Source organism: Gossypium arboreum, chromosome 1 (assembly GCF_025698485.1).
Source record: "Gossypium arboreum isolate Shixiya-1 chromosome 1, ASM2569848v2, whole genome shotgun sequence".
Taxonomy (NCBI): domain Eukaryota; kingdom Viridiplantae; phylum Streptophyta; class Magnoliopsida; order Malvales; family Malvaceae; genus Gossypium; species Gossypium arboreum.
In genome coordinates, this window is record NC_069070.1 from 121,570,796 (window position 1) to 121,589,384 (window position 18,589).

At 31.7% G+C, this 18,589-nt stretch overlaps 2 protein-coding genes across 2 annotated transcripts; one reads left to right on the plus strand and one right to left on the minus strand.

The window, feature by feature from the left end:
* Nucleotides 1-212: 212 nt before the first annotated feature.
* On the minus strand, nt 213-1,406 carry LOC108482521 (uncharacterized). Its single transcript, XM_017785655.2, has one exon. It carries the CDS (start codon nt 1,303-1,305, stop codon nt 511-513), a length of 795 nt encoding a protein of 264 aa, XP_017641144.1. The 5' UTR covers nt 1,306-1,406; the 3' UTR covers nt 213-510.
* An 11,315-nt stretch (nt 1,407-12,721) lies between these two features.
* On the plus strand, nt 12,722-17,722 carry LOC108483725 (glucose-6-phosphate 1-dehydrogenase, chloroplastic-like). Its single transcript, XM_017787286.2, has 10 exons — nt 12,722-13,212; nt 14,376-14,608; nt 14,683-14,777; nt 14,895-15,009; nt 15,685-15,890; nt 15,973-16,122; nt 16,217-16,337; nt 16,425-16,654; nt 16,754-16,954; nt 17,137-17,722. Exons 1-10 carry the CDS (start codon nt 13,023-13,025, stop codon nt 17,390-17,392), a joined length of 1,797 nt encoding a protein of 598 aa, XP_017642775.1. The 5' UTR covers nt 12,722-13,022; the 3' UTR covers nt 17,393-17,722.
* The last annotated feature ends 867 nt before the right edge of the window (nt 17,723-18,589 follow it).

Consider the following 18,589-nt stretch of genomic DNA (forward strand, 5'->3'; position numbering starts at 1 on the left):
TGGGTTGGCTCGGGTCCAGAAAGTCCAAGCTTAGCCCATAATTTAATTGGGTTTGATTTTTTTTATCCAAGTTTGTTTATTGGGCATAATATTTTTGCTTATACCATCCTAAATTTCATATGAGCTTAGCGAGTAATCTAATCCGTAAACATGTCTAAATATTGAAAAAAAAATATTGAATATAGCCTATTCTTGGATTAGTTTCAACAAAATTTAAATAAAAAACATTGTGAAATTAAAATAAACAACTAAGTTTACATGATCAACTTTCTTAAATCATATGAAGATAATTTCTACATGCAGTTAATATAGAAAATAATAATTTATTATTTCATCAACAACTCAATTGAAAAATGATTAAAATTTCATTTTTTAAACTTAACCTAATATATTATAGTCTTGAAACTCGGATTTTATCATTTTAACAGAAACCCATTTAATTTCTAATAACTTTTTACTTATTTTTCCTACTTATATCATAATCTCGTGTGTGGCCTAATCTAGTAATAATTATACCTTACAAGACACTAATAATTGAGCTTCCATCCACCTTTGTTTATTAACTCTAGCAATGAACTCTTCAACTCTTTTATTAAATTCCGCCAATTCAATCTCTTGATGATCTTTAACAATCGACCTTCCATGTTCGACGTTCCATGTTTTCGTTTCTTGCACTTCGATCAACCCTTTTTCTTCTTTAATTTCACATGTTCGTTCCTCTTCCAAGGGGTCGACCTTCGATGTTATGATGTCTTTCACTTCGAACGACCCTTCTTCTTCTTCAACTTCACGTGTTTGTTCTTCCTCTCCGGACTCGGCTTCCGATGTTATCACTTCTTTCACTTCGAACAACCCTTTTTCTTCTTCTTCTTCTTCATCAGTTTGATCAAATCCTCCCTTTCCTTCTTCGGAATCCATTGCCTTATAATCTCCCACCTCTCGAGGCACTGTCGTCGTGACTAAGACACCCCTAACCCTTCGATTCCTCTCGACATACTCATCATAAACATCACGAACTGGAGAAACTTTTGAACCAACGAGCCCGGATTCTCCAACAAGGAATACAACAATGACATTAACCACAATAAACAAACATTTAGGGTTGAAAAAAGAAGACCAAATACATGGAAGAGAGATCATAGCAAATTGCTTCATTGATGAACATAAAGAAGGATTAATGGACCAAAATGAACTAAGAATTAAAATCCCAAAAACAGCCACAAAATGAAGAAAATTATGACTTAAAAACTGGGTTTTCCTATATTTCTTCATTGCTTGAACCTTCTTTGCGCTAATGGAATCCATGAAAATTTTCAATCGATGATTATATATAGTGGGGAATAAATAAAAGGAGGATATTTTGGTGATATTCAATAGATTCTATAATTTTTTTAATTGCTTTTTTTTTTTATGTTTTGTTTTTTTGCATGAGCTTACTTTATGGAAGAAAAGAAAAGTAGGGCAAGGTAGGTTAAAAATAGACCTATGGATTCAATTTAAGTCGTGTTTGAATAAATATTTTTTTTTGAATCAGTTGTAATTTGAATTTAAATTATATTATTTTAAAAATAATAAAATGAGCTATCTGGATAAATTTTAAATACTAGATATGACATCAAAATAACAGGGGTCGAGGTCAGCTAGTGAGACGACGCAATAAGCTTCATCGTCGAGAGGGAAACAACCCGGATCACCAACTAAGGCCCCTAAATGACCTCTCAGTGATAAAAGGAGTAGGGGGAGACAGCCAGGAAGTTTGCCTAGAAGAAGCCACCCTTGAAAGAGTGCATAATAACTCACTGATCGAGCGCTCTTACGCTGAAGTTGAACCAAGCTAAGCGATCTGCCAAAGCTGTGGGATGTAAAAATGCATCAATAGGGGAGCGTTCCGCCTTAGGGGGAAGCACCCACGTGAGCGGGAGTAGACGAAGCGGAAGCGAAAATGTCGACTTGAGTAATGCAAACATTAGTGAGAATCCAATGCCCTAAAAACCCAAGGGTTTATCCGCAAGGTTCGTCCACGGAGGGTGAGTCAAGTTAAGTCGAGTAAGTTCTAGGCTTGGTTCCAAATTACAATTTCAAACATGGGCTTAGCCCACTCAAAAAGCTCATTTTATTGTTTAAAATTTAATAAAATATTGTTTATATTTTTTTAATTATTAAACAATAATTTAAATTATATCGAGTTAAAGTAAAAATTACCAAACTTAATCTTAGCCTAAAGCAAGCTGGGTTGATTGAGTTGCCCAGCCCATGACCACTTTTAGACACCTTTAATTAAGAAGATACTTTTTCTTTTAGGCATGTATTTAATTAAGTTGATTTTTTTTTATTTTTTACAAACTTTTAGTGCTCAATAGTTATGTTAGGTCTATATTAATTCAAAAACAAATTAGGTTAAACTCTTAAACACGAGGGAAACCCTTTCAATATTGTTTTATCTATTTATAAAACTCGAACTCGAAGCTTTACTTAAAAGATATCGAATTAATTTTTAATTTATATAATAATATTAACTATTTTTAATTGGTTAACTATAAAAAGTATAAAAAGTTAGCAGTAGAAAGTGAGAATGAAGCAGTGAGGTGCTTTTTTCATGCGTGCATGCATTACAAGAGAAAGGGAAAATTTGCATGCTTTGGCTTTTTTATATATATATAATTGAAGTCGTAAATAGCACGTGTGTTAAATGAAGTCATATCAACCTTTTTTTATTTAATTAAAAACATTTATTTAATTAAAAACATTTGGTTGCAAGTGAAATACTGACTTAATATTGCATCGTGTCAGTAAAAAGATTAAGTTCTAGCTCGATTGATATTAGTATTGTTGTTAATATAAGAGGATGTAGATTCAAGCGTACTGAAGCGCGTTTATCCTCCTATTTAAGGGTTTAATGGATTATGAGGTAGTTCTAAACATTATATCAACTTTGAAACTTTCGGAGTTTAAACTAGACAATTATTCTCACATTGAGACTTGATTTTTTTTTTGTCCAGGTTCTTGAAATTGATAATTTATTCCCACATTAAGACTTGAACTTTAGGGTTTTCAATGAAATATTAGGGACTAACTTAGACGAAAAAAGTTTAAAACCTAATATAAGAGCAATTGCTAAATTCAAGGCTTAACTTCGATAAAAAAATTATAACCTAATTGAACATGTATAGTGATATCTTAATCCGAAATTCTAACCTAAACAAATGATATATAGTAATCATGCTTGTTGAATTACGATAAATTACAATCTCATATTCTACTAAAATAGTTAAATCTTCAATATTCAATACTGATACCAGTTTTTCTAGCCGTCAAACTCGTTTGATCTATATTTTTTTTAAGGGAATTTTGATTATATCGAGAGTTTCAATCTGATTTTTGACTTGATCCAAAATAATTTTACTGTCAACCTAAATAAGGCAAGATTTAACATTGCCAAAAATAAAACAAGATTTAACAATTTTTTAGTTTTTTCTTAAGTTACAATTGACTTTAATGTTGATCGATAAAACCGGCACAAATCTTCTAATTATACATTACCAAAAAAAATATTACTTTAAACATAGTTTTAATTAGTATAAAACATAAAGGTGGAATAAGATTTATCTAAGGCAGTACCGAAATCAAAGGGAGCTGACACGGGTCTCGATTTCCCTTAAAATAGAAAGTTTTCCATTTAGGTCCCTTTATAATTTATAAAATTTTAAATTAATAATAGTAAAAGTGACCTCGAAAAATGGTAAAAATTTAATTTAATCCTTTAAAAATTATAAAATATAAATTATTAAAATAATAAATTTATATTTTACTATTATAAAAATATATAATTTAATTTCATCCCAATTTTTTTAACTTTCCTTGGTCTAAGGTTAATTAATTAATTAATTAACAGTTGCAAAGTGGTAAGATGGGTTGTAAAGGAGGTCCATTATTTTGTTTTTTTTTGAAGTCATTGGACACACACCAAGCAGGTGGATTTTATGGTTCTGTGGGCGTAACTTTATTATTAGTTTTAATTATCAATTATATGGTTTAGGATGATTAATTTTTTCGGGTTTTGTAATTATTTTTTCTAATAATTTAATTTTTAAAATTTGAATTCGAGTTCTCTTTTTGAAAATACAATATATCTTGTTATCAATGTTTTAAAAATCGGATTGATTATCAAATCAATTAAATCACTGATTCTTGATTCAACTATCGATATAAAATAATTAAATAATTAATTAAAAGTCATAAAAATAGTAAATGTAGTAAAAAAATTATAAACCAGTTCAATCATATTGTTTCCAAATAATTCGCTAAAAACTCAATATAATTTTTTTATTCGAATCAGATTTTAACAATAGCGTTTATTATTACACCCAACCCATAAATAAGAGGATAATGTGTTTCAGCGCACTCGAACTCACATTCTCTTACATTGTTTATGCTAATCGAGCTAAGACTCAATCTACTATTAACATAATATTATTATATACACATAAATATCTCCCTTGGAACGTCATACTCTTTTGGCTTTTTTTTATTTATTTCATAAAATATTGGTTTTGTCTTACAATTTAATACACATTTTTTTGGAGGTAGATTCAATGAATTAGCAATGCCTTTTAGGAGATTATCAACGAAGCTTCAAATGAGGCTTTTTTTCCCAATGTGACGTAAACCTAAGATTGCATTCAGCTTATTGGGTGGAGTGATAAAATTTTGATATTTTTTAAATAAAATTCTAAATTTGAATATTGCGAATAGGGAAAAGAAAACAGTTGTGGGTACTGAGTAGGGGTGAAGTTAGTAAAATTGTTTTAGGGGAGGTCAAAATTGAATAAAAATATTTTGAGAGGTCAAATTAATTTTTAAATTTCCAAAAATTAAAAGGACTAATAGATAATTTTTCATTTTTTTTGGTCTTTACGCCGCTTGTTGTGGGAATTCTTTGCTCTCGATTTAATGTTCTATACGAGTTTAATTAAAACTTAATGTGAATGCCAAAAATAATTTTATTGGTTGTGAGTTTTTTGCTCTCAATTTAGGGTTTTGTCTGAGGATGAAGGAAAAAGAGGGCAGGAAGTGGCTTTAGTCTTCTCTAAAATAGTAGATTTGCCATCTACCCTTTAATTTTTTAAAAATAAAATTACATATTAATATAATGATAAAATTCGACTTTGACCCTTCTAATAATTTATAATTTATTTTTAACCTTTCAAAATAATTTTCTGATTTCATCCTAATTCTATTTTAATTTAACTTTAAATTTAATCAAAACCCTGAGTTTATATATGCAGCTTTGTTGATGGATGTTGAAATGGAATAGAGAATATAATGCTTTATGGAAGGGCGGTATTCGTTCATAAAAGTACTGCTTGATATTTGCTTAGATTCTCATAGTTTTCTTTTTCTTATTTTTTAGTCCTCTTGACTGTTGAATGATTGAATGATTGAATGCATGGTTGAAATTCCTTGCTTAACAACTAAGAGATGCATATGGCCGGCAAAGGAATATGAGGCAATTTTATTTTCTTTTTTAAAATTTTGGTGTTTGGGAATCTCTTTTTGGTACCAAATGAGAACTATTCAACTGGTCCCTAAGTTAAGTAGGCTTTCGTAATTCAATCGTGCTAGAATTCTAGTGCTAAAGCTCGATATCTTTTTTTAAAAAGATGGGGGAAATTTGAGTTAGGAGACATTTCCTTTTATTCGAGGTTTAATATGATTCGATTCGGAAATAATTGAGACTCAATTTAAGGGTAAATGTCTTTTGATTTTGAATTTTGTAAATGAAGAAAATAAGTGTTGGGAGTGCTACCCTCTATTTGAAGTCTAATATGACTAAACTCGAGAATAATTAGGATTCGATTTGTGGGGTGTGCTTCGTATTTTTGGAGAAACAGATGGTGATGTCACGACGATGCGACTGAGATATCACGACGTGTTCTCCCATTTAGTAGCCGCGTTTTAAATTTCAAGATAGACTTTTTCTCCCAGTTAGAATCTGATTTTTCTAGGGATATTTTGGTATGATTAGAACTCTAATCTTAGCCTATTTAAAATGGCCATTGTATCCTTATTTTGATACGCCAATCAGCGACAATATGTAGTCATATATGAGTTTTGGTGAGAGTTTCGTATATAGAGAATATTTTGTACCATTTCTGTAATTGCCAAATTTAAAGTTTTATTTACTGGCTTGCTCTTTGGGATTTTGAGTTTTGTATTCGGGGTTTTAGTAACGTAAATGGTGTACATTTAGGTTATTTTCTCCATATTATACCTTTGTTTGTTTGCTCATTTAGTGAAAAAGCCGATAGCTCCCTTTGCCCCCGGTTTTTTTCTCTTTGAGGGTTTTCCACGTAAAATATTTATCGTGTACAGTTAAATCAAAATCAAAATTTTAATATATATATATGAACCCCAATTCAAGTTTTATTTATATAATTACATTAAATCAAAATGTATATATATCAAATTACACATTAAATCATAAATCTCGTATAAATTTAATATTTATCTCTTTTAATTATATAAAATCTCTACAAAACTCTAAAAATTAGTAAAAATAAGGAGATCAAAGCATATGACAAACCCTAGACTTGTCTCTCTTTTATTCAATGTTTTTTTTATTGAGTATATTTTTCCAACTATTTCTTAAATACCTACTAAAAGCACATGATATCACGGGGATTTTAGCAGTTAAAATAAATTTATAACATAAAGAGAAAATGTTTTTTCCTTTTTTCCTTTCTATATCTGCTTTTATAATTTATGTTCGAATTTATAGTTGTCCTTTAGTAATATTATCTCCAAAATTCAAACAAAAATATTTACATAGTTAAAAGTTTTAATTATATGAATTTATTTATAAAATTTTTAACGAGATAACCACATGTAATTTAGTGTTAATGTATAAATTTACACATCGATAATCATTAAACTAAAACCCTAAATGTAACAGCCTAATTTTCAGTGGTATCGGGAATAGAGATTTGAGATCACTAAATCCGACGGGTGAGTTAAAAATTTAATAAATTAATACCTATGAGTCAAATGCGAATATAAAAGCATTTTTGAATTAGTGAATTTGGTGATTTAAAAGAATTAATTAGATAAATTGGGTCGAGAATGAGGTATGGAGACCTCAACTTCATAAATCGAGCCATAAATATTTTTAGAAATATTTATGGAGTGTTGGTGAGGTAGTATTAAAATTTAGTCAGAAAATTTTTACGTTTGGGTGGTTAATTAAATAAAAAGAACTAAATTGAAAAGGGTGTAAAAGTTGCTAGAAGGATTAAATAGCTCAATTGCCAAATGAGGAAGGATCTAAAGTGAAAATAGTCCTAAAGGAGATATTTTGGGCGGCAATAGCTGAGAAAAATCAGGAAATGGATGAAATAAGGGCAAAATTGGAAAATTGCCAAAATTGGCTAAATAAAAATGGGACTAAATTGGAATATCTAGAATTCTCTTCATTTCTCTTCATATTCATCAGCTGAAAAACAGCCATGGAGGAGGGTTCAAGCTGGTTTTCATACTCTAGCTTCATATAAGTTTAATTCTTGCTTTCTCCTTGAAATTTTTATGTTTTTGTGACTTTTACAACTAGGTCCACTTGTTGAATTCATTAGTTTTTGATTCTATGAAAGAAATTGAAAGTTGTTATGAATATGTGCTGGAAGTATATGATGATTTGGCATGGAATTAGAGCTTTAAATTATTTATATGCTGATTTTATTGAAAGAATTGAATAGAAAGTGAATGTTTGGGACCTAATTGTAAAAGAGTTTGAAGTTAAAGTTTCATATGGAAATTCTGAATTTCAAAAATTATGAGATAACTGATAATGTCTAGAAAAACTGTTAATTGAGAAAATTATCTTAATTGAGGGGTTAATTGAGCAAGGACTGAATTGTATGAATTGTGAAATTTGGGGCAAAATGGAAATAAACATTTTGCACTAAAACTGTTTTAGACAGCAGCAGTAGTCTAACTTTGAAAAATCACTAAAAATTATAGAAATCGAATTTGAGGATGAATAAAATATGAAATTAAAGCTTATTGAGTCTAGTTTCTTATAAAAGAAATTATGTAAGCAATGGAATTGTAAATCATCAGATACAATAACTTTTGTAAGACAAGGTCAGAATGATTTCGAGTTCCCCTGTTTTGACTTTGGAAAATCATAAAAAAATTGGATAAAAATAATTAGGGGCTTAAATTTATATGTTTAGAATCCTGAATGAGTCTATTTTTAAGAAAAACAAACGAGGATATTATTCGAATCCTGTACAAGAAGATAATTAATTTTTAGTGAAGAAGGATCGGAACTGTCAGACAGCAGAACAGGGGAGACTTCAATGAATAAACTGTATTAATTGGCCCAACCAAAAATTATGAAATTTTTATGGTAAGAAGGTATATGAGTCTAGTTTCAGAGAAAATTAGCGGATCTTAATTTGGAGTTCTATAGCTCAAGATAAAAATAATTTAGTGACTATGACACAGATGGATAGCTTGAATATTCACATAAGTAGATAATGAAAATTATGGATAATGTTACTTACAAGTGTGTTGTTTATACTAAGGATGTGGATGGAGAGGAGGAGGAGGAAAAATATACATATATATGAATGACTCGTGTATAAATTGATCACATGCCCGATTATAATCGATGAGTGTTGGATTAGAAATGATATAATGTTTTATTTGGAATATTTATTATGAAATTATGATTATCGTTATAATACAAAAATTGAACTTGTGAGTTTATATGGCTAAATTTTAGTGATTATTTGTTAATTTTATGAATTTTATGATGAGTTATTTCATATGTATTGATGATAAAATCGTGAATAATGTAAAAGCATGAAAATTGAATAAATGATCAAATTGAGCATTTCAGTTCAGTGACAAGATGAATTGAAGGAAAAGACCATGGTTGGACCATGGAAACAAGTGATAAGTGATAGCTTGGCTACACTTATCGATCAATGACAAATGAAAGTGATAAGTAATAACTTCGCTACACTTATCCGATTAAGGACAAGTGAAAGTGATAAGTGATAGCTTCGCTACACTTATCGATCAATGGCAAATGACAACCGAAAAGTGGTAGCTTCACTACCGATCGATGAAAAGTGGTAGTTTCACTACCGATCGGTGAAAAGTGGTAGCTTCGCTACCGATCGATGAAAAGTGGTAGCCGGCTACTTGATCGCTGAAAAGTGGTAGCTCCGGCTACCTGATCAGTGAAAAATGGTAGCACCAACTACGATCGATGAAAAATGGTAGCACCAGCTACCTGATCAGTGAATAGTGGTAGCTTTGGCTACAAGTGACAAGTGGCAAGTGACAAGTGATTTCGATAAGACCATATCGGGATATGGCATCGGTGCGATATATACTACTGTATAAGACCATATCTGGGATATGACATCAGTGAGATATGTGATTACGTGTAATACCATAGCTGGGCTATGGCATCATTATGTAAAGATGTGTAAGACCATAGTTGAACTATAGCATCGAAAAAAAACGAAGTACTCAATTCCGTAAGATGTTCACTAATTTGAAGAAGTTTGGTAAGTATTACATGGAATTATGTGACATAAGGAAATACGAGTTGATGAGACATGAGCATAAAACTTGGTTGATGGATGAATTCATTTGTGATTATATATTTCTACGCCTTGAGTGTATTATCCGTATGAATTGGTACTCCAAATGAGTTAATGAGAAAACTTCTAGTATGAAATAATCTGAGTTCGAAATGAAATATCATGAAAACGTACTTGAAATACATTGATATGTATTGTATATGCTATTTGAATTCATAAATGTGGAAAGCAAATGTATGTGGAAATATAAGATGATGATATTTGTACATGAAATTTATTGATGAATACGTACATCAAAATTTATATGATAAATTTTAGTGAACATTGAAATTGGGCTCAATAAGTGATTTGGCAATTTAAATCATAATTGGTAGGAAGAGTTAATGAATTGCATATTTATGAATTGTTACACGTATTTGTCTGAAATACGAGGAAGTGATGGTAATTGATACATGGAAATATGAAACTATGATATATATAAAAACATGGAATATGTTTGATAAATGTGTTCATTCATAATTATAGAATTATGTAACTCATGTTTGCTATTTGCATAAAGATGATATTTCAAATACTTTAGTGAATAAAGCTTAAATATGAAATAGTATGAAATCGAAACAAATTGTTATGAAAATGTATTTAAATTATCTGTAAGTGTTTCGTGCTTCTAGGTAATGCCTCGTACTCTATTCCGGCGACAGATACGGGTAGGAGGTGTTACACTAAAAATTAGTGTTAATTTATAAATTGACGCATCAATAATTATTTAACTAAAACCTTAAAAATTACAATGCATAGATGTGGATGTTAAATATTTAAGTTTATAATTCTTGTAAGGATAAATATCAAATTCAAATGTGAATTTTTGTCCAATGTATAATTTGATAGATGAATTTTGATTTGATACAATTATATACATGAAATTTGAATTATGATTCATATATATACATGAAACTTTGATTTTGATTTAATTCTACACATTTAAAAAAATAGTTGCATATATTTTTTATCGGATTAATATAATAGTTTGTGTATGCAATACATCAATGTAAAAGGGTGCTAATTCGATCGTGTTAGTAATTTTGTGAAAATTGAATCAAATTAAATTTTCATGTATAAAATCACACAAAATTAAAGTTTATTTACGACATTGCAAATTGCATCAAAGTTTATGTATAGTTTTGATATTTATCTCTTGTTGAAAATATATAGAATGGTTGGTACGAAACAATTAATCATGTTTGACATAATTTGAGTGAAAGTAATAAATATTGATGTGACGTCTTGTTTCGAGACATGAAACCATTGTCCGGAGACTTCTCAATTTTTATTTAGAAGCTAGATTAGAAAAATAGGAGAGACATATCTCGAGACATAAAAATTGACCCAGGAATCGTAACTTGGCTTTGAACTTTTGTAAATGGGCCCAACTAAGATTTATTTATGTATTAATATTCTAATTGTTCGCATGATTTATCTGCCACGTTTCTTGATACGACTTTGTGTTACGTTTCTGATTTGTTTGAGTTGCTTTAGCAACAGATGTGACATATTATGATATCAATAAATTTTGTATTGATTCAATTCTCTTCCAGTAGATTTATCGCCTGAGTATGTTTTTTTTTTTTATCCAGTTTGACAACTTTTTACTGATTCAATAAATTTTATTTTGATTCAATTCTCTTCTAATTTTATGACATCGGTTGGACCACCTGATTCAATTGGTGAATTTCATCTAATTTTAGGAACCGTGATTTAGGTTTGGTGGCCAGATGTGATTCACCCTGCTATGCCCAGAGCCTTTAAGGAAGGTCTAAGAGGTTTGTTTATTATTGATGGAAGGGGCCATATATAAGCGATCACCTTAGCAATGAGCCGAATGTGGGTTCTAGTGAATAATAAAATTTATCATTTATAGGTTAATTATAAAAAATATATCAAAATTAATATATATATTTTTTGTGATCTCTAAAAAATAAAATGGGTTAGGCTGGATCGAGTCCGGGTTAAAAATATAAATTGAACCTTGACTAGAAGTAGTTGGGTCGCCCAATCTATAAATGGTTAAAGTATTTGAGAAGTCTTTATATTATAGAGAATGGATCAATTTAGCCCCTCTATTATTAAATGGGTCATTTTAGTCCCTATTCTATTAAAAGAATCAAGTAAGTTCAAATGATAATAGAATTAACATTTACCGTATAAAAAATATGTTGGAAATTATTTTTTTCAATTGCAATTCAATTCCAAATTAAAAATTTCATTTACAAAACCATAAAAAACTTTGAAAGTATTAACGATGCTAAACAGTAATGTTAACTATATTCGAACTTGGCCTTATTTGATTTTTTTAACAGTACAAGGACTAAAATGATTCATTTAATATTATAGGGACTAATTTGATCAGGTCTCTATAATAAAGGGACCTCTTAAGTACATTCACCACCCATAAACGCATTTAGTTGGACCTTACCCCTTGCAAGCCCATTAGAAGAGAAATTATTTCTTAGCCCAAAAAGGAAAATTTGGGCATGGCCCATTAAATAATCCAGCCCAACAATGTTCTTAATTAACGTGTTACAAAAATGTTTTATTTTTCTAATATAGAATTAATTAAAGGGTAAATTACACCCAATGTCACTAAACTATTTGTACATTTATGTTTTGGTGGCTCAACTTCAAAACGTTACAAAATAATCACTAAACTGTTCAAAAGTTTTCATTTAAGTCATCGAGCCTATACCAGTCGAGAACTCTCCTTCCCCTTTTCTTCTACAGTTCAGGTTTTTTCATGAAATGCCTTCAAACGTCACGAACTTGTGAGCAAAAATTTAAATAGTTTTCTTCTCCGACCTCAAACGTTGACCATTAGATTCACTTCGATATAAGGTATGTTCTTACAGATCATTAAATTGTTGCTTGAAGCTCGCTTGTCAAACTTTAAAAAAAAAAAAGAAAACTTAACAGCTCAATGACTTAAATGAAAACATTGGAACAATTAATAATTATTTTATAATTTTTTAAAGTTAAATGACCAGAACGTAACATTACTAATAATTTAATGATCTAGTTATAATTTACCCTAACAAGTTAATTAACCCAACAACCACCAAAATTCAATAGGAAACAAATAGCAAATTGTCTTTCTCTCTTTACACTGAGAAATCAAAAAAAGAAAACAAAAAGTCACACCCTTTCGGAGATCTCAAAGGGTTTTTATTACCCCTTCGATGTTTCCTAGGTTTATCTTAATCTCTCTTTGTTAGTGTTGTTTTTCCCCCTTTCGACAGCTTCAAATTCCATCACCTTTTTTTTTTCTCTTTTTAACATAAATTTCCCGTTCTTTTCTTTAATCCCAAACAAATAGAGAGATTATACAGTAAAGGGTTTTTGTTTTTGTAATTAGAGATGTCAACTTTTTCTTCAATGCATTCTCCTTCATATTCACATTCATTCATTTGTTCTTCATCAATAAATGAAAAGAAAAACCAACGGTTTGTTTTCTCTTCTTTTCCGAGATTTTCTGTTCCAGCTAATGCTAAGGTGTTTCTTCAATGCCAAGCAAATTCGCATCAAAATGCTGTCCTCATGCAAGATGGTTAGTTGGGTTTTTTTTTTATAATCTTTATCCCATCGTTTATAATTTTAATCTCTGGGTTCTTTTAGTTTTGTTGGATTTTCAATTTGTTTTTTTTTTCGGTTAATTGTTTTAGTCTGGGAATAATGGAATGCAAGTCAAATGTTCGATGAAATTTCAGTTCTGGGAAATCTTTATTCTGTTTGGGGATTGAGAAAAAGCATTGACTTGACTATCAATTAACTTAAATCCAAAGATATTTGCTAGTTTAGTTGTTTTTTCTTTTATGAGCAATTATTATCTTCCCTTTTAAGTTTAATCACACACACATATATATACGGAAATCTTTATTACTGAGAAAGAGACTTAACTTGACTACCAATTAGCTTAAACACAAATATATTGCTGATTTAGTTGTTTTTCTTATATGAGCAAACTTATTAACTTACCTTTCAAGTGTTACATATATATATTGTTATACGTACACCTAGCAAGTTCACTTCACGTCCTGTCGACCTTGCTGATCAACACTATGGACTAGAATTGCCCTGCGAACCAAGGACATATACAAGGTCAAGACCTTGCAAGCTCAAGACTCTGTGAGCCCAAAACCTCGCGAGCACACACTACGTGGACCACACTACTGACATGGATAGAAATATCTACTAACCATACATCACATTTATCCGTTTTCACAACCAATACTTACGGGGGGCAGGACATAATTAGGTTGGCTATGCTCCAGGAAGTGCAGAACCAATGAGAGGACGACATGTGCAATCTCGGGAATGACCAAAAGTACTCCTTTTTAAGGTCGAAAGACATCTGAATAAGACACCTCTCTCTCCCCTCTTGCACTCTTAGCTATCTCTTTTCTTTTTCCAAACTCCAGTCTTCCCTGAGAACCCAGATTCTAATCATCTTCAATCACCTATGGCTATCCGCCCACCGGGTGAACTGTCAAGAATCGTTGTAATCCCAACCTTGTATCAACATATATATGGGGAAATCATTTTTCTGTTTTAGAATGAGAAAAGGCCTTAACTTGTCTACTGAATAGCTTAAATCCCAATATATTGCTGATTTGGTTGTTTTTCTTATATGAGCAAAGTTGTTAAATTCCCTTTTTAAGTTTAAATCTCATATACATACAAACATAATATTATATTTGTTTTTATGTATAGGTGCAGTGGCGACAAAAGTGTCACCGGTGGAAAAGGAAACTCCTATTGAGAAATTGAAAAGTGAGTTGTTGTCAGTTACATCTTCAAATGAATGGGATGAAAAGGCCAGTTTTGATATCAATGAAAACGAGTCAACTGTCAGTATCACGGTGGTCGGAGCTTCTGGGGATCTTGCGAAAAAGAAGATATTCCCCGCACTTTTTGCACTTTATTACGAAGGCTGTCTTCCTAAGGTTTAGGTTTTTCATCTTATAAGCATTGTGCTCTTAACTGCTTGCAACTTTAATCTGACGAATGGTGTTTGCAGCACTTTACTGTCTATGGTTATGCGAGGAGTAAGATGACTGATGCGGAACTAAGAAATATGGTGAGCAAGACCCTTACCTGTAGAATCGATAAAAGGTGAACTAGTTTTCTATCTTTTGATTCTGACTTGAAGTTTGCAGGCTGCCAAATGCGGATTTGATTTCGTCTTTTAATTGCTCGTAAAACTTTTATGGTTGTGATGTGTAAATTCAGGGAGAATTGTGGTGAAAAGATGGAAGAATTTCTTAAAAGATGTTTCTACCACTCTGGTCAGTATGATTCCGAGGAAAATTTTGCTCAGTTGGACAAGAAGCTCAAGGAGCATGAGGTAGTGAGGTTTTTGATCCAGTTAACTGGAATTTCATACCATTTCGGGGTTGGGGAGTCAGGGTGTAGTTAGCGATGCTGACTTGCTGTCTATGATCATTTTTCAATCAGATGTGTTGGTGGGATATTGAGGGTTTCGACTTTTTCTGAGTGATGCATTGTGCACAATGTTGACTTATATCTCCGATTTTATAGATGAGTTGAGTTTATGCCAAAAGAGTTCAACACTTTCTCGAGTTTAAGTTTATTTTGTTAATTGGATAATTTGAAGTATTCTCGCATTTGTTCAATTAAATAACCATGGTAGTTGTACCTGTATGTTGCTCAGACTCTTCCTCCTTTTTTTTTTAATTACACGTGTCCAACACATGGATATGGGAATATGGCCTTCAAGGATCCTGTGAATACATGGAAAAACTTGGAAAAATCTAACCATGCCCACGTATCGGATATTTACACTGAAGTCCGAGCAACATAGGCTGCATCTATAGTTGAGTAATCTTTATGGAATTGCAATAGTATTTTACATGTGCAAGTGTTCTTTAAAACTTAGTATCGTAGCAGAATCTGTCTGTGCCTAATTATTCGTTTTTCTTTTGGTGAATAGAATTATTAACTGTTCTTTTCATAATATGAAAATTCAGTTCTGATTGATGATGTGATACCGCTCATGCAGGGTGGGAAGGTTTCTAATCGCCTCTTTTATCTATCTATCCCTCCAAATATTTTTATTGACGCTGTAAAATGTGCAAGCTCGTCAGCTTCATCGGGTAATGGTTGGACCAGGGTCATTGTTGAGAAACCTTTCGGTCGAGATTCGGATTCATCTGCTGCACTGACAAAAGCGCTAAAGCAGTACCTAACCGAGGATCAAATATTCAGGTAGCATTTTCTTGTCCCTATTGGTGCTTGTTGTGCAAAGAATTTGAACTGCAATCTGATCCGATCGATATTCTTTCTACAGGATAGACCACTATCTAGGAAAGGAACTTGTGGAAAATCTTTCTGTTCTCCGGTTCTCCAATCTTATATTCGAACCATTGTGGTCGAGGCAATATATTAGAAATGTACAATTGATATTTTCTGAAGATTTTGGAACCGAAGGACGTGGCGGGTAATCGACCATCTTCCATGTTGTTTTTTTTTTTTTCTATTTAGCTAAAACTACATAAGGCTTGACTTTTTTGCTTCCGTTGTCGGTTTTCTAGGTATTTTGACCATTATGGTATAATTAGAGATATAATGCAGAATCATCTACTTCAAATACTTGCTCTCTTTGCTATGGAAACCCCCGTAAGTTTGGATGCCGAGGATATAAGAAACGAAAAGGTAACCTTATTCGGACTATCTGTGATGTACTAGAAAGGTATCGTCTGTCTTAATTCATGTATTGACTCAACTGCTGCTGGGTTCCAGGTTAAGGTGTTACGGTCAATGAGACCGTTGCGACTTGAAGACGTAGTTATCGGACAGTACAAGAGCCACAGTAAAGGAGGAGTTACTTACCCTGCCTACACGGATGACAAGACCGTGCCCAAAGATAGTTTGACCCCAACTTTTGCAGCCGCTGCCTTGTTCATAGACAATGCACGATGGGATGGGGTGCCTTTTCTTATGAAAGCCGGAAAAGCATTACATAATAAGAGGTAAATGGAATTGGTAAAGAAATTCGGATTTGTATAATATTCAACTTACCATAGGATTATTCAATACATGCATATTGCTAAGATTTCTTTCATCAACAGGGCGGAGATAAGGGTACAATTCAGGCACGTGCCTGGCAATTTATATAACCGAAATTTTGGAACTGATCTTGATCAAGCTACGAATGAGCTTGTCATTAGAGTGCAGCCAGATGAAGCTATTTATTTGAAGATCAATAACAAGGTCCCTGGACTCGGGATGAGATTGGACCGCAGTAACCTAAACCTTCATTATGCTGCCAGGTAAACTTAAACATCGCATTTTCGACTTTGCATTGTTTCCAGCTCGACAATCTCATGTTCTGTTGGTTACATGGACGAAATGCCATACGTGATTGCTCTTTACTGTTTAAAGGTGTTGATAGAAGTTCATGCTGGTTAAGTGTAGATATTCGAAACTGAACTTATTGGCATGTTGAGTGTAGATATTCGAAAGAGATCCCGGATGCATACGAGAGGCTTCTGCTGGATGCAATTGAAGGTGAGAGAAGATTATTTATCCGAAGTGACGAGCTCGATGCAGCCTGGTCACTCTTCACTCCCGTTTTGGCAGAGCTGGAAGAGAAAAAAATAATGCCCGAATACTACCCTTATGGAAGCCGTGGCCCTGTCGGGGCTCATTATCTTGCGGCCAGATACAATGTTCGGTGGGGTGATCTTGGCTTAGACCAATCGACCTAAGGCTACACTTTGACATTGCTGTCATCGTCAATATAGATTTACCGACACGGAAAGCTTTGCTACAGATCTTTGTAAGAAGGGCTGGAAATATTTTTAATCTTTACAGAGGTTTGCTTAAGAAAATTTAGGTTTTGTTTATCAACATGGCCTAATTTGGTAAGAGCATGCACTTTGTGTAGAAACAAATTTAATGAACAAAAGAAGAGCTGGATTTGGCTTTGCTCCTCAGTTCTCTGTTTAAAATGTGGTGAAACCGAGTACCGGTGGTCTAATCGGTTCAACTTCTAAAATCTGAAAAAAAATAGATATGGGCAAAAATTTTGTTTAAAATATGGGTCATGTTGGGTATATTTTTTAAAGCTAGAGTCTAGTTCGAGGTTACTAAATTGTTAATAAGCGTATAATATTAAATTATTTAAAAGTTTTTATTTAAGTTATTGAATTATTTAAATTTTTTATTTAAGTAATAAGGTTGATAAGTGTTCTTTTTAAAGTTTGGATAGATAGCTCCAAGCGATAATTCAATAATTGGTATAGTTCAATTTTCATTTACAAGTAGAAAATATACTTTAGATCTTAATTGATTTTACGGTTAATGTTGAAAATTGAAGAAGAGAGTTATTTTGAATTTTGATTAATAGATTTATGATGCTTAAAGTTGTTTCGTAAAAAAAATTGTACTATAAAAAAGAAGGAAAATGAGATATTTTGATTAGTGCAAACGATGTGAATAAAAAATGCCATACGAGAATGATTTTCCCAATGACTTAAACGAAAATTTTTAAAATAGCTTAATGACTTGAATGAAAATTTTCGAATAATTTAGTGATCTTGGGTGTAATCTATCTTAAAACTAAATATATAATGTTATAATTAAATATTAAGAAATATATTAAAGTTGTTTTTGTTTATAAAATTAATAAGAATATTGAAAAATCTTAAATAATAAATAATATTAGCGAGTTTAACCCAACTAAATGGATTTAATAATTTACAAACCCGCGTCAATTTATACACATTCTGAATATTATAATTTGGACTGAAATTTTTACGACGCCAAATTTAAACAACTATATAATATATTGTTACTATAACTCAAACCACGCTCATGATCAAACATAGTAATTGGCTAATATGGCACGGTAACATTGGTCGTGCCCAAGGGAAGTGAGGAGTGGTAGAAGCCCCGACCCCTTA